This window comes from Hemitrygon akajei, chromosome 3 (genome assembly GCF_048418815.1).
Source record: "Hemitrygon akajei chromosome 3, sHemAka1.3, whole genome shotgun sequence".
NCBI lineage: Eukaryota > Metazoa > Chordata > Chondrichthyes > Myliobatiformes > Dasyatidae > Hemitrygon > Hemitrygon akajei.
The window spans coordinates 147,382,454-147,399,540 of record NC_133126.1 but is presented as its reverse complement, the minus strand read 5'-3'; the positions used below and the strand labels follow the sequence as shown (position 1 = coordinate 147,399,540).

At 41.2% G+C, this 17,087-nt stretch overlaps 1 protein-coding gene and 1 non-coding gene across 3 annotated transcripts; one reads left to right on the top strand and one right to left on the bottom strand.

Annotated features, from left to right (window-relative positions):
* Positions 1-833: 833 nt before the first annotated feature.
* On the top strand, positions 834-8,660 carry slitrk3a (SLIT and NTRK-like family, member 3a). 2 transcript variants are annotated; one of them, XM_073041018.1, is made up of 3 exons: positions 834-1,312; positions 2,796-3,730; positions 5,123-8,660. In XM_073041018.1, exon 3 carries the CDS (start codon positions 5,200-5,202, stop codon positions 7,819-7,821), a length of 2,622 nt encoding a protein of 873 aa, XP_072897119.1. In that variant the 5' UTR covers positions 834-1,312; positions 2,796-3,730; positions 5,123-5,199; the 3' UTR covers positions 7,822-8,660. The 2 variants fall into 2 exon arrangements, with proteins under 2 accessions (XP_072897119.1, XP_072897120.1); XM_073041019.1 differs by lacking the exon at positions 834-1,312 and adding an exon at positions 2,287-2,407.
* A 2,690-nt stretch (positions 8,661-11,350) lies between these two features.
* LOC140725840 (U6atac minor spliceosomal RNA) lies at positions 11,351-11,477 on the bottom strand. The gene has a single exon (XR_012098489.1). It is a non-coding gene; the product is annotated as a U6atac minor spliceosomal RNA (small nuclear RNA).
* Between the last annotated feature and the right edge of the window lie 5,610 nt (positions 11,478-17,087).

Below are 17,087 nucleotides of genomic sequence, written 5' to 3'. Positions count from 1 at the left end.
AGTACAGAATCCAGACACTGTTAATAGTTTGTTTCTCCTTGTGGTATTTGTAATGGCTAAGTTGCAATATTTGTGTCATGAAATTATTTTAAATAGTATATAAATATTGTAGAAAGAATATACGTTTTCTTCTACGCTGGGGCGGGGCACGATCCAGCGTTCATTAATTTTGATTTTATGTCTGGCGTCAAGCCCACTGGAGACAAATGGCGGCTGAATTACTTATTTTCATCCACCGGCTGTTATATCTGGTCAGCATAACTATTTATATCTATGCGAAAGGCTAGTCAGGATAAAATGACCTAAAACGATGGTTCAGGATTTAATCCTTAAAACAAAAAAAGACTTTAGCTACCACAGGGCATGTTTTGTGAAACTGTCGTTGAACTGTTTGAAAAAAGGGCGGCAAATCTCGACATTTCTTATCGACAGAAATGTGGATTTTCAGACTTTTTGAGTTTGCTACCTCTGCATTGTATCCTGCTCGGATTTGCAAACGGAACCAATGAACTCATTGCCCTCTCCAGTGCAGATTGTCAGTTCTGCCAGCGACAGAGGCCGCGGTCGGTGAAATGTGATTCAAACATTAGGTGAATCTCCGCCAGTTCCGATGGCGCTCCGTGCCACCGTGCAGCGATGCAGCGCCACCTGCCCGTATCCGCAAAACTCTGCGCATTGTCCCATTCTCACCGCATCTTCACTCAAATCCACGGTGGAAGCTCAAATGAATTGCAATACTTGTTCTGTGCATTTTCATATTAAAATATAATCAATGAAGAAATATGAAGAAATAAATTTTACATATGAATTTTATGTAGTATTTTATACTTATATTGCACATCATAATCTAATATCACGTTATCGATAGCAATAAGCAATTCCAGTTTGCTTTTCTCAGGAAACAATCAGTTGTGATGATATAAACTGTATTTGCACCTGTTCCTGCCTTTCCAAGGATGTGCCTGGAAACTCAATTGAAAGTTCCTAGTCTGACGAATTGAATGGCTTGTTTTAATCGACGAGGTTTCATGAGTGGTCCCGCCGCTGGGTGATTCAAACAACCTTCTGTAAGCACGAGAAATTTTTATTGCTCAACTGTACAGCCACCTCGCCGCGGAGAACGGAGAGGGTGTGTGGATTTAAACTAAACGCAGGATGTTCCCGGCTCTCTGAAACGTTCCATCGACCCCCGAAGATGGCTTGCTTGCTCTTACTTTACCTCCACTCCACAAAGTACCTTCTACCACAGAGCGAACTCAGAGCATCTGCCATGCCGAAAAGACACCCATCAATCTGGGGAACCGCCAGTGCCGTAAGTTAACATGCCGCATCTTGACGATAAACATGTATCCCATAATTTGGCAGAGAGTAGTCTCGTTTGGCGAGCACCGAAAGGGGCGTGTTATATTTATTTTGTGTTATATTATTTTGCTAATGGATGCATTTAGCCTTTGAACTGAATACATAAAAGACTAGCCTGGGCACTGTTGTTCAACCAGGTCCGCGAATACAGTTCATGTGTATCCAATTGTGATCGTTAATGTTAAAAATGTGCAGAAGTTCTGAAACGGCAGTGGTTTGGTGCGTCCGAGTTAATTTCTCCAGCACACTTACAGATTTCTTGGCCCAATATGCACAGCGAAATCTTGGGTGAGCGCGAAGGATGGATAATGTTTCGGCGACCCTCATAGCTTAGACTTATGTAAGCAATATTTCTGAAGTCACCATTTTTGAGCCAGGCTTCCCCTCGCCAGCTGATCAGTGCATTCAGTGGCAACCTGCATCCCCCTCTCTGAAAGTGAGGGTAAAGGGAGGGGGAGGGGAACCAAGTTCATTATTCTCCTGAAAAGCTGCATACTAATCGGCTAGATCTATGCATCAGCAAGTTGGGCATGGTTCTTTGCCAGTACTGTACTGGAAAGTGTCCATCCTGTCAGTGAATGGGCTCGTTTCACGGGCATTGATGCACTCAATGGTGCATCAGTCTCAGGATGAGTGCGGACGGGCCACTCGCCGCCATTCTTTCATTTATTAGTTTCGGGACAAGAAGCTTTGCGATTTGGGAAGCATAGCTAGAGGGGGTGCGCCACAGTGCAATTATTCCCCATTAGTTTCTCGGCTCTTTAAGGCGCGGCGTGTCACCGGGAGAGTTTATTTTGGATTCACCAATCAGGACCGGAGCTGCCAGAAAGTCTTTCGGTCCTTTCCTACAATTCGACGTATTTTAAATAAACCAAACCTTAAATAACGACACCAGCGGTGCAGAATTTGCCCACCATTTTGATTTACAGGTTCTCTGCCACACTTACTCAGCCCCAGAGTGGTTTCTACTCGAGCGTCCTGCAGCTCACTGAGAGGCTGCTGACGTCCCGCTTTATTTTTCTGCTCTCTGAATTCACGGTCCTCGGTGCGGCCTCTTTAAGCCTCTCAGACTCTCTCCCTGCCAGTGTTTAAACAGAAAAAGATTGAATTGGTGGTTGGGGGAGGGGAAGGAAGGGAGGGCGGGGGAGAGGGAGATAGAGATTGAAAGAGAGAGGGAGAGAGAGAGCGAGAGCGAGAGCGAGAGAGAACGAGAGAGAGAGCGAGAGAGAGAGAGAGAGAGAGAGAGAGAGAGAGAGAGAGAGAGAGAGAGAGAGAGAGAGAGAGAGAGAGAGAGAGAGAGAGAGAGAGAGAGAGAGAGAGAGAGGATGTAAACTGCTGTTGTAGCCGAAATTAGTCCGAATCGTTGAACAATAATTTCGCGCGTGCTCCTTAAGGACGAGGGTAACTGGTTCTCTTTCTTTATTATAAAAAAGGAAAGACGACGTTGAACTGCCATCATCTCCGCTTTGAACAATGTTCATTTGGCGCAGGGGAGACTGAGCATGGTGTTAGCAAGATTTAAGTGAATAAGATTAAAAAGAGGAATGGTGCGACGCTGCCGGCTGCATCCTCCCGTCACTCTGGAGATCAAACGGGAAAATGCTGGAGACTCCATGCACAGCGGGGCAGTGAGTTCGTGGGCAATTACTGCAAAGCACTGAGTGGCGATAGCATCAGAAGAGCAGATCGACGTGGCTTTATTGGGCAATGGATCTAATCTCCAGTCAAGTGTCTCTGGAAGCGCAGCATCTGTGCCTGGCTATCTGAACGCTCCGATCGTAAAATGCCGTTGGTGACCCACTGAACAGGATGATATTATAGGCGCTGCTGATTTCTCGGGATCGGCGAAGTCCTGTCCATTGCTTCGAACTCATCCCACGGAAGGAACCGAATCCATGAAATCCGATTTCCCCCCGAGACTACACGGCAGAAGTGAATGCGCGCGCCCGGTTTGTGCCGGCGCACCCTCCACATACTCCTCGAGGCTCGCTCCAGTCACCTGTGAGTCCTCAAAGCTCATCCCATGACGTAAAAGGAAAATAAGGAATCTGATCGGGAGACAAGTGATTTTCCGATGCATTCGAGCATCCCAAATGTGCTGGTGCATTGGCTGAAAGCGGCAACCTCCAAAGGTCCCCGCAGCCTGCAGTGAGCTAAAGGCAGACTTTTCTCACAACCATCATTGAGAAGGCAGAGACAGGGAGCGAGGAAAAGAGAGAGCAGGAAGAAGAGCGAGCTGCATTTTAAATATTCACTTACATTCCTGTCACGTCGGCATTTTCCTCAGACTCTCCAACAGCGGGAGTGAAGACAGCTCCAGCAAATCTTCAATACTTTTCACTTCTTCCACTAAAATCAACTGAAGAGGGTGAGTGAACTGCTTTATTACAGACTTCGCTCACGGTTTAAAGCTGCTAAAAGCCCGTTTTATTCCGCGGTAGGCATGTTTAGGGACGGTTCTTGGAGGCGTTAGTATAATCGAATATTTTTGGGGGATTGTACCTGCCTTTTAAGGTTGTTAAAATAGCTTTATGTAAATAGCGCCTTTGCCTTTCTCACTTCGCCCTCACACTTGATCAATTTTCTCAATATCACCGGTGGAATTTTTATTTCTGAACTTTCCTTCCCATTGTCCTCATTTTCTGGTCCTTGTAGTTAACCTTTTGATTTTATGTATTGAGCTGACATTGCTCTACAGCTCTCGATAGGGGATTTTTTTTGCTCTCTCGTTTTAAATCCAGAACTTGTTCAACTATAGGTCGTCCAAAGAAGATGAAAGTCATTTATTATTTGTATCTCTTGTATCTGGAAACGCTTCGCCTTAATCTTGGTAGATTATTATAGGGAAATTCATCAACTGGAAACGATGCAATGCCATCGTTATGCGCAGAGTCGTGTTTTTTTTACTTTCTCTAATTAAATCCAATGAAATGGACATTAAACGGACAGCATCTATAATTGCAAACACATTTGAACCCTTTGAAGAACGATCCCAATTGACAATCTGTTACAAATTTATCTGCAAATTTCGCTACCTGGTTAATCATTGAGGTTACGATCGTTTTGGTGCGACATTATTCCACATTTGCTCTTTCTTATTTGCTCAGTCTTTCCACCCATAAGGTGATTGTGGTGAAATGTTCGAGTAATTTCTGAACCACAAAATTAATAGATGCTGTCCTGTCCAGTATCCGAGAAATCGAGTTTCCACACATTCTATGGTTGTGTTGGGCACTCCGATTTGGAGAGTGCAAATGATTGGATTATATTTTGAAATACAAGAGTGCTGTTTATATAAGGGGAAAATAGGGCAACTAAAAGGGATTTTGTGCCTACTGAACACAAGTAAGTCCATATATCCCCACCTTAGTTAGCCTAAACGTTTTGATGTAATTTTTGTCATTGGAAACAATCAGTCACCGATTAAAAATGTAAAATAATTGAGCAATGAGAGAGAACTACTAATCAATCCAAAATCAGCAGCAATACTGCAGAAACACCGCCGTTATCACAAGCACTTCAGATGCTGTCAAATTCCAAGACATTACTAATATATTTGTGTTTTGTATTGCTTAATTGGTATTTCTATGTGTATAATATGTGTAGAGCTCTTTCATATGAGTTAGTGGGAGGTATGAAAACTGTATGTTTTGCCATTCTTTCTATATTGGCAAGGTTGTGTCCAAATTGCTAGGGCGCACACGTTTGTTCACGGGAATTTTAAAGTCTAATCCATTTTCTACGTGTCTTCTGTATGCAGTCTTTACATCTCGAGGAGGTCCCATACGGCAATCGCAAGAGCTGCTGTACCTCCAGCTACACAGAAAAAAAATAAGGATGTTCTGGATAACCCTTTTAAGCACAATAACTTTAGGATGGAGTACGACGATTCCACTGATGGAGGACTCCAAAGAGTTTAACGAACCTTGCATGGAGCCATGTTACTGCGAGGAAAAGGAGAGTTTTTTACATATACACTGTGAAAGTAAAGGTTTTACAAACATTAGTCAGATTACTGAGTCATGGAAAAGACCATTTAAACTCTACCTGCAAAGGAACTCTATGAGGAAACTCTATGCTAACAGTTTTCTTTTTCTAACCAACGCAGTTTCGATTAACCTTGGAAACAATGCTTTGCAGGACATTCAGGCAGGTGCCTTTAATGGCATGAAACTTCTAAAACGTTTATACTTGCATGAAAACAAGCTGGAGGTTTTCAGAAATGATACCTTCTTGGGGTTGGAGAGCTTGGAATATCTACAGGCCGATTACAACGTGCTCAAACGGATAGACGGAGGTGCATTTAGGAACTTCAATAAGCTGAAGGTGTTGATTATCAATGACAACTTGATACCGCTGCTTCCTTTCAATCTCTTTAGGATGGTTTCATTAACGCACATAGATCTGCGTGGTAACCGGTTAAAGACGCTGCCTTACATTGGGACGCTGGAATATATTGGCAGAAGCCTAATGGAGATTCAACTGGAGGAGAACCCTTGGAACTGTACCTGTGATATTATGCCATTAAAGACCTGGTTAGAAAGTATACCGTATACTGTCCTAGTAGGTGAAATCACTTGCGAGACTCCATTCCATCTCCATGGCAAGGACCTGAGAGAAATCAGAAGCAGTGAATTGTGTCCACTTTCTAACGTGGAAGTGGAAGTCAGCTTGGGGGTTCCACAACTTGCTTCCAATAATGACAATGCGTGGCCTACCAAACCTTCCTCCATGTCTTTATCTGTTACTTATACAGCTTCTTCGGCTGAATATAAGGCATCGGGTAAATTACCAAAATCAACGAAGACCCCGAAGACTTTAAAAGCACAGCCAACTCTACGCAGCTTTCATTCAGGTCAAAATCAACCCATTATTGCTGGCTACCAGACCAGACCACCAATCCCTATCATTTGTCCCGCTAAATGCTCTTGCAGTCTGCATATAAACGATTTGGGTTTAACCGTACAGTGCAAAGCTAAAGGGATTGAAAACATGTCTGAACTCATACCAAGGCCGTTGAATGCTAGGAAGTTGTATTTAACCGGAAACTTAATTCAAAAAATCTATAGGTCAGATTTCTGGAACTTCTCCAGTTTAGATCTACTACATCTGGGAAGCAATGGTATTTCCTACATACAAGACGGTGCATTCATGAATCTTCCAAATTTAAAAATCCTTTACCTGAACAACAACACCATCGAACGCCTCACTCCAGGCATGTTCAGAGGGCTACAAAGTTTGCAATACCTATATTTTGAATACAACGTTATACGAGAAATCCAGCCAGCGGCTTTTAGCCTGACGCCTAATCTCCAACTATTGTTTCTGAACAATAATCGCCTGCGGACTCTTCCAAACGATGCTTTCACGGGCACTTCTCTGGCTCGGCTCAGTCTAAGGAGCAACCACTTTTTGTACCTACCAGTGAGCGGAGTGCTCGAACACTTGGACTCCATTGTGCAGATTGATCTGAACAACAATCCCTGGGATTGTTCCTGCGATCTAATGGCACTGAAACAGTGGGTGGAAAAGATCAGCACGGTTATAATGGTTGGCGATGTGCTCTGTAAGACGCCAGAGTTCCTGAGCGGGCAGGATCTGAAGAAGGTGGACTCTGAGATATTATGTCCCGAATTAAAGCATGCCGCCGCTTCTCCAGCTCTGCCTGGCTCGGGTGCGAATGGTAACGTAATTTCCACAGCGACAGGGTTTGGATTCTCTTCACAAGGTGGCGCCATTCCCCTTTCAGTCCTTATTCTGAGCCTCCTGATTATTTTCATTTCCGCCGTATTTATTGCAGCTGGACTCTTCGCTTTTGTGCTCAGGAGGCGCAAGAAATCGCCCTTTAGCAGAAGGCAGGACGTGGATTTGACTGGTATGCAAATGCAGTGCAGGATCTTCGAGGACAGAACTGCCAACTCACCCGAGAAAGCAGCCAGCCATGTCTATGACTACATTCCCCATCCTGTCACTCAGATGTGCAACAACCCTATCTATAAACCACGTGAGGGAGAGATTGAGGAGGAATTCTCAGAGACTCAGGAAAACAACGCAAATTACAAAGCCCTGGAGAAGGACAAGGAATGGAAAATGTCACTGTCCAATAGCAACCTTAACACTATAGTTACAATCAACCAGACGAACGATTTTGCCAGTTTTCCAGAAAATGGGGTGATTTATCCCAGCGTTCTGGAAAGAGAAAGGCCAGCTCACACCGTTGGTTTTGTAGACTGCCTCTATGGCACTGTGCCCAAGTTAAAAGAGCTGCATGTCCACCCCCCTGGCATGCAATACCCTGATTTACAGCAAGATGCCAGGTTTAAAGAAACGATTCTGTTTGGCTCCTCTGGCCGGGGATATCCTGACCAAACCCAAAGCGAATACCTCGAGTTAAGGGCCAAACTTCAAACTAAACCAGACTACCTCGAAGTCCTAGAGAAGTCGACGTATCGATTTTAATCACTACATCAACAGAAATTGAACCCAAACATCGCATGTTTAGAAGGTAAAGGGAAATAACTCACCGCCCCCTCATTAGGTTGCTTTGGACGAAAGGCCATATTCAAATCATATTCAATGAAGTGCCTTTGCAGACTTTAGCCAGCAATGATATCAGTCATATTTTTTTATGGAAACGAAATCTGACTGTGCCGTCTATAATAATTTCGAGGCCTGGTTATCGATCGCCATATAAATAACCCCATTCATTACTGGCAGAAACTTTGTTCACTTTATTTGGTAGGAAATAATGGCTCCTCTTTCTCTCTTGCTCTCTCGTCTAAGTAAACGTCGAGGGCATATTCTGTAAAACATTTGACTGCAGTCTTGCTGCATGTGTGAAACTGCCGGGGTGTGACTTGCTCAAACGACAAGACGTAAACTTGGTAATTAAAATGACTGCAACGCTTTATCGTTCAGTGTTATTTAATTTTTTATATATATTATATATATAAATATATATTATACTCGAGAGGAATATAAAGACTACGATGCATCTAAGGATTTCAATTTGTCAATATGACGCGAAGATTTTATTATAAACACGCACTTTCTTAAAAAAGCTCGTCAATGTTGATGCTTAAACCACTAACAGCTTTGTAAGAAGCACTTTTAATGTTTTCTCTCTCTCTCTCTCTCACACGCACACACAAATACACACACAAATACACACACAAAGATTACAAAATGTGCATATTTATTCTGTAATTTCCGTGAACGATCAATGTAAAGTTAATAATGTTAACTCAATGTAGTGACTGCGTCTGGTAAAGCTTTCATAATAAAAGGTGTTCAAACTATGCAGTGACATGTAGACGTTGTGTGTTAGTAGATTATAGCCGGGTAAAACGGACAAAGAATGCTTTAGAACCAGCTACATTTTAACTTATAAATGATGCTTCCCCGAATCTAAGAATATTGTTGCATAATTTAAACCCAGTCTCAAACTTTGTCTTGTAACGGGTCGCTTCTACCACCTTCCCCCGGTATCTATAATTAGAAACGTTGCTGGGAAACAATCTATTCCCCCTGGGATGACACGAACGGTTTCTGAAATTTCAAGCACAGGTTAGATAAAATGTTTCAAATGCAGTCCAGCTTTCGGCTTTGCAGCAAGCCGACTAAAATTTAGACCGGGCATTCTGGTTCTATCAGATTGTGGATATGGTAAAGATGGCCAAAACAATATGCTGAATTTTAATGTGAATACAATTTCCCCTGATAAACTGTAAGTAATGCTTACAATAAACAATTCGATTGAGTAAATGTCACATCTCCATCTTATATAGTTGAGTATTATTGTGTCAAAACAAATGCAAAAGAAGCATCAGCTGTCAATTTTGGACGATTTTAAGGGATGTATTCCTGATGTCCTCAGTTATAGAAATTGAAGAATGTAGAGAAATAACAACATAAGCATCCCCTGCTAGTTAGCCGGTTGTAATCTGTTGGAAAGGATAGCTGCAATGGGAGCCAATTGCTAACTGCAAGTGTTGTAGCAGTTGGCAGGAAAAGAACGTGCTAACTCCAGCAGAGGGCATCGCGTTTCAGACACAACGCTTTGATGCAACGACTGCATGTAATAATGCAAAATGTAATCTATTTGATGCATCTTGACGTCTGACTCTTTTTCGAAGCAAATTGCTGACGCATTTCCATTCTCTCCCTGATGAGTTACGATCCAAATGTGAAATTGTTTTCTAGTGCCACTCCAACTTGAAAATTTGCTGCTCCCTAATGGCAGATATCCTAAACGAATCTGAACTTCTGGCTTATTTGTAAATCCAAATAAGCCAGAAGTCAGACTATATTTTAAATATTTTACTGCAATTGTCGGCATTATATTTTTGAGAGTGCAGCACCGTGCTGCCAACAGGGATTTCACATTTGCGTTGAAATTAACACAGCAGTTGTAATCTTAATCTCTTTTTAGTTCTGTTTTTGCTGCGGGCATTTTGTACACTGATGAACATTAATCAGTTTCTAAGGACCAGGACCAAAATACTTTGGATATTGTTTTGAGATTTATTATTTTATAAATCCTGTTACACTACTGCGTACTAAACTGTGTAATACATAGAGTTTATCTTTAGCATCAGCAGTGAGGCTGAAAACGAACTTGCAATTTGCTTTCCCAGCTTCTCCACCACCTTACTGATGATACTGGCACTTTCTTCTAATCTGTACAGTTGTTCCTAATATGAGAGTGCTGCTTACTGTAACCACTGAACTATGGATTTTCAAATGAAATGTACCTGCCTGAAAGGCTACGTGTTGTGCGTGCTGATGGCTGTTCTGTTTGATTTCAGCTCTTTCTACAGTATGTGACTTGTGCTTTGAATAACAGCACGATTTGTTTAACAGTTACAGGTTGACTCTTCTGCTGTGGGTTATGTTTTCTTCAATGGTGCCGTAACTGCTCACATCTTCTGCCGCTGACATTGTTAGAACTGTAGAAAACACTGTTTGTTAATCTTTTTGTATGCACAAAACGCCCTCTCAGAGAAAAGACAAGGCTGCTTTATTCTTCTTATCGTCCTTACTTTATTCAGGGACTAAAGCAGGGGAGTTAGTTTGACATTCGCATGAAGAAAAATCTTTTTTTGACATTTAGAAATAACATATTTCATTCCTTCATTGTAAGTGTTAAAAAGTGCACAGAAATCCCTACCCATTAAGACCATTGCACCCTACTGCCAGTTATTGTGAACATAATTGGTGCTGGCCTGGACGGAGGAGGAGATGGAAGAAAAGTATGCGTGTGTATATTAAGGTAATATTATTTTAACATTTAATTTATTGTGGCAGCTTCTCAGGCAAGATACAGGCAAGAAGTTTTCTTTGGCTGCGGAGCTTAGAAGCAGTGTCAAAGTCTGAAAGTAAGGAGTTGACCACTTAGGACAGAACAGAAAGATGTCTTCTCCCAGTGAAGAGTGATCCTTTGGTATTCTATCTAAAAGGGATTTGGAGGCTCAGTCACTAAATATATTCAAGAAAAAATATTGACGGATTATATTTTATAAAGGGATTCAGGAAACATTGTGTAGTCCAGATAGATGTCGCTGAGGGAATACTTTGGCCATGATCTTACCTGAGTGACAAAGCTGTATGTGGAATTGTGGCATGCTTCTGATTTGTATGTTCATAAGGTGGCAATACTCTACCCAGTCATAATGGAGGTAACAGGTAATAGTTCCTTCTCAGTCAAATTTGTTGACCCCCACTCTCCTGACTGTTTGAGTGACTGAAAACTGGAATCTGAATCAGGTTTAATATCACTAGCATATGCGGAGGTCTGTTGTTTTCAGCAGCAGTACATTGCAATACATTATAATAAAAGAACTATGCATTACAATAAGAAATATATTTTTAAAATAAAATAAATAAGAAGTGCAAAAAGAGAAAAGAAACATATATTGAAAAAGTGTACATGGGTTTATTATCCTTTCAGAAATCTGATGGTGGAGGAGAAGAAGCTGTTATCTTTTTTTAAAATTATTTATTAGATGCCACTAAGTAGATGGCAATGCCTTAACCATTTGTGTGTTGTAAGGCCACTAGGGCCCCTTCCATCCTTATCAAGGGGAGTGCTAACCTTCTCTCCTTTCATACAACACTAGCTGTTTTCTAAAGTGTTGAGTGAGTGCCTTCTAGCTCCTGTGGTAGCAATTGATGGTAGCAATGGCAAGAGGGCATGTCCTGAGTGATGGGGGACCTTAAAGATCGTTGCTGCCTTTTTGAGGCATCCCCTTTTGGAGATGTCCTCGAAGCCGGGGGTGGGGAGGGCACGGTGGTGCTGGTGCAAGTGATGGAGCTGGTTGAGTTTGCAGGTTTCTGCAGTTTTACCGATGCTGTGCAGTTCCTTCTTCATAACAGGTGGCGATGCAACCAGTTAGAATGCTCTCCATGGTACATCTGTCGAAATTTGCCGGAGTCTATGATGTCATACCAAGTTTCCTCATACTTCTGATGAACCATATACATTATTTGTATGTAACTATTTTCCAAGCACTGTATACTTCTGAGGAAAAATGCCCTTGTTTTAATTGAGAAGTCGCTGTACTCTGTTTCTCTCCATCTTTAAGCTGACCTCGCTTTTTCAATACATTAACTTTTCAGTGCAATAGACTATTTGCTTTGTCATATCTTCACCTCAATTTGATTGGTTAACACTGTTATAATTAGTTTTCTCAGCCCCACTGGTAAAAAAAAAAGTAACTTCTAGAGCTATCAAGTGTCTTAAAGGTTAATCAGAATATTGCGGGCATACTTTAAACCCTTGAATCTTGCCGGGTGATGAGATGCAGCTGGAAAAATCTTGAGTTATTCAGAATCCAAACCAAATTCTGAGAAGTGGGGTTAGATTGAATGCCTTCTTCAGTCAGCATGACAAAATTGAATGAATGGATTCCTCCAGAATGACATACTTTCAGGATTCTCTTACGTAATAATTCAGTGCAGATATGTTTCAATTTGTGGTGTAATATATTAGAAAAACCATGCACAAACATCAAAATGCAGTCTTTTAAGTCCTGAATAATTAGATTGTTATTCTTCTTCTTCTATATCTCAATCTATGCATAAAATGTATTCAATATTTTAACATTAATAATGAATAGATGGAAATTAATTGTTTGTACATTGGTCACAAATGTAATTAAGTGGCATGAAGTGTTACCACAGAACCATATACTTCAAATGTTTTCCACTTACTGGAGTGGGTAGAAATCATCAGTGAATATACTTAGTAGACAAAAATACTTGCATTAATGCATTAGAAGCAGCATATTTATCAAAAGGTTCAAAAGGTTTCTGTTTTGCTGTATCTTACAGGAGCCATTCATTAAATTCAACTATCATGATGCAAATTGTACACTATAGATGCCCAGTCTTAAAAAATGGTTTCAGCCTGAGTCATTAATTTTTATTCATTTCCATAGATGCTGCCTGACCTGCTGTGTTCCACCAACATTGAGTGAGTGTGTGTGTGTGTGTGTGTGTTGCTTTGAATTTTCAGCATCTGAACCAGAATTTCTTGTGTTTACCTTATGGATTTACATTGAAAATGATGACAGTTCAGGATGAAGTGAATAGCTGCATTCTGGCTTCAATGCCTGATGATGTTTATACCCTTTTTTATTTGACACACAGTTGCAAGAAAAAGTTTGTGAACCCTTTCAATTCCCATCAGACCATAAGATATAGAAGCAGAATGAGGCCATTTGGCCCATCCAGTCTGCTCTGCCAGTTCATCATGGTTTGTCCAATTTTTCTCTCAGCCCCAGTTTCCTGCCTTTTGCCTGTATCCCTTCATGCTCTGACCAATCAAAAATCAATCAACCTCTGCCTTAAATAGACATAAAGACTTGGCCTCCACAGCTGCCTGTGGCAACAATTTCACAGATTCACCACTCTATGGCTAAAGAAATTCCTCCTCATCTGTGTTCTAAAAGGGCACTGTCTATTCTGAGGTTGTGTCCTCTGGTCTTAGACTCTCCCACTATTTGAAACATCCTCTCCACATCCACTCTATCAAGGCCTTTCACCATTTGATAGGTTTCAATAAGGTCACCCCTTGTTCTCTGAATTCCAGTGAATACAGGCCCAGAGCCATAAAACGCTATTCAAATGACAAGTCATTCAAGCCTAGAATATTTTTTCTGAATCTGCATTGAACCCTCTCCAGTTTTGGCACATCCTTTCAAAGACAAGCGATTCAAAAGTGTTCATAATACTCCAAGTGAGGCATCACCAGTGCTTTATAAAGTCACAGCATTACCAACTTGCTTTTATATTCTAGTCCTCTTGAAATGACTGCTAACATGGCATTTGCCTTCCTTACCACAGACTCAACCTGCAAATTAGCCTTTAGGGAATCCTGCACAAAGACTCCCAAATCCCTTTGCGCTTCAGTTTTTTGTATTTTCTCCCCATTTAGAAAATAGCCAACCATTCCATTTCTTCTACCAAAGTGCATGACTGTATACTTCCCAACACTGTATTCCATCTGCCATTTCTTTGCCCATTCACCTAATCTAAGTCCTTCTGTAGCCTCTCTAATTCCTTAAAACTACCTGCCCCTCCACCTAGCTTCATATTGTCTACAAACTTTACAACAAAACCATCAATTTTATCATCCAAATCATTGATATATAACATAAAAAGAATCGGTCCCAACACAGACCGCTGTGGAACACTGCTAGTCACTGGCAGCCAACCAGAAAATGCTACCTTTATTCTCACTCCTTGCCACCTGTCAATCAGCCAGTTTTATCCATGCCTGAATCTTTCCTGTAATACTACGGGCTCATAGCTTGTTAAGCAGCCTGCTGTGTGACACCTTGTCACAGGCCTTCTGAAAATCCAAGTACACAACGTCAACCAATTCTCCTTTGTCTATCATGTTTGTTATTTTTCAAAGAATTCCAACAAATTTATGAGGCAAGCTTTTCCCTTGAGGCAACTATGCTGTGCTTCCAAGTACCCTGAAGCCACACTCTTAATAATAGATTCCAACATCTTCCCAACAACTGATATCAGACTAAATGGCCTATAATTTTCTTTCTTCTGTTTCTCCCCCTTCTTGAAGAGTGGAGTGACACTTGTAATTTTTCAGTCTTCCTGAGTCATTCCAGAGTCTAGTGATTCTTGAAAGTTCATTACTATTGCTTCCACAATCTCTTTGGCCACCTCTTTCAGAACCCTGGATTGTACACCATATGTCCAGGTGATTTATCTACTTTCAGACCTTTCAGTTTCTCCTCTCTATTTATGGTAACTTCATACACTTCATGATCCCTAACATGTCGAATTTCTACCATACTGCTAATGTCTTCCACAGTGAAGACTAATACAAAATACTTATTCAGTTCATTAGCCATTTTGTATTCCCCCACTACTGTCTCTTCAGCATTGTTTTCCACTCTTATGAGATCCACTCTTGCCTCTCTTTTACACTTCATGTATCTGAAGAAACTTCTGGTATTATCTTTAATGTTATTGACTAATTTACTTTTGTATTGAATCTTTACCTTCTTAATGACCTTTTTAGTTGTCTTCAGTTGGTTTTTAAAAGCTTCCCAATCCTCTAACTTCCCATTAATTTTTGCTCCATTATATGCCTTCTCTTTGGCTTTTATGTTGGATTTGACTTCTCCTGTTAGCCAACTTTCCAATGTGCCAACTTTCCATTGGAATACTTCTTCCTCTTTGGGATGTATATATCCTCTGCATTCTGAATTGCTTCCAGAAATTCCAGCCATTGCTGCTCTGCCATCATTCCTGCCAGTGTTCTTTTTTGTTTAATCAATTCTGGCCAGCTCCTCTCTTATGCCTCTGTAAATTCATCTGACTTCAGCTTCTTCTTCTCCTCAAATTTCAGGGTGCATTTGATCATATTATGATCACTTTCCCTGAAGGGTTCTTTTACATTAAGTTCTCCAATCAATTTTGGTTTATTGCACAAAACCCAATCCAGAATAGCTGTTCCTTTGTGAGTTCAACCATACGCTGCTCTAAAAATCCATCTTGTAGGCACTCTAGAAATTCTCCCTCCTGCAATCCCATATTAACCTGATTTTCCCAATCTACCAGCATATTGAAATCTCCCATGATTATTGCAACATTGCTCTTTTGGTCTGCATTTTCTATCTCCCATTGTAATTTGTAGACCACATCCTTACTACTGTTTGGGGGTCTGCATACAACTCCCACCAAGGTCTGTTTACCCTTGCAGATCCTTAGCTCAATCCACAATGATTCAACACCTTCTGACCCTATGTCATCTCTATCTAATGATTTGATTTCATTATTTTACCAACAGAGCCACACCACTTCCTCTGCCTTCCTGCCTGTCCTTCCGACACAGTGTGTTTCCTTGGACATTAAGCTCCCAGCAATCTTCTTTCAGCCATGATTCATTGATGCCTATCTGCCAATTGGCAACTGTGCTGCAAGTTCAGCTATCTTATTCCGTAAGGATCTATAGTCCGGTATTCACCTTGTCCACCTTTTACATGGCAACTCATGTTGTTGACATGCTATCAACAGTCTCTCCTCCCTGCACATACCTTGTTTGTAAACCAGCTACCTTATCTTCAGCACTATCATCCGTCTTTCCTATAATATTTCTTGCATTGAAACATACGCAGCCCAGAACACTCATCGCACCATGCTCAACCTTCTGATTCATAACTTTGTCTGAGATCTTACCAACATTGGCTTCCACAACCTCTCCCCTAACTGTTATGGCACTCCAGTTCCCATCCCTCTGCAGCTCTAGTTTAAACCCCACTGTGAGCAGTAAAAGCCCTTTCTGCTAGGATATTAGTCCCCCTCCAGTTCAAGTGCAAACTGTCCCTTCTGTACAGGTCCCACCTTCCCCAGAAGAGAGCCCAATGATCCAAAAATCTTATGCGCTCCCTCCTACACCAGCTCCTTAGCTACATATTAAACTGTATAATCTTCCTAGTTCTGTTTTCACTGGCACATGGCACGGGTAGCAATCCTTCGATCACAACCTTCAATGTCCCGTGCGTTAACTTAACACCTAGCTCCCTGAGCTCCCTATGCAGAACCTCGTCAATTGTCCTACCTATGTCTTTGGTACCTACATGGACCATGACTTCTGGCTGTTCAGCATCCCATTTAAGAATGCACAAGAAATTAGCTGGTTTTCTGCATTAGTTACTCATAAAATATGGTCTGATCTTCATCTAAATCACAATAATGGACAAACACAAGCTGCCTAAGCTAATGACACACAATTATTGTACTTTTCATGTATTCCTGAACAGATTGTTTAATCTTTGCAGTCCAAGCTGGAAAACATATGAAAACCCTTGTATTTAATAAGTGGTAGAACCTCCTTTAACAGCAAAAACCTCCACCAAACATTTCCTATAACTCCCGATCAGATTTATACAATGGTGAGGAGGAATTTTAGACCATTTCTCCGTAAAAAAAACATTTCCAGTTCATCAATATTTCTGGGATACCTTGCATGAACAGCCCTCTTCAGGTCATGCCACAGCACCTCAGTTTGTTAGAGTTTGGACTCTGACTTGGCCATTCCAAAATATGAATATTCTTCTTTTTAAACTTTTTTGTTGTTAATTTACTCTAGTGTTTCAGATCATTGTCTTGTTGTATCAACCAACTTCTATCAAGCTCCAGGTGACAGAATGCTGCTCTGACATTCTCCTGTAAAATGTCTTGATACAATTTTG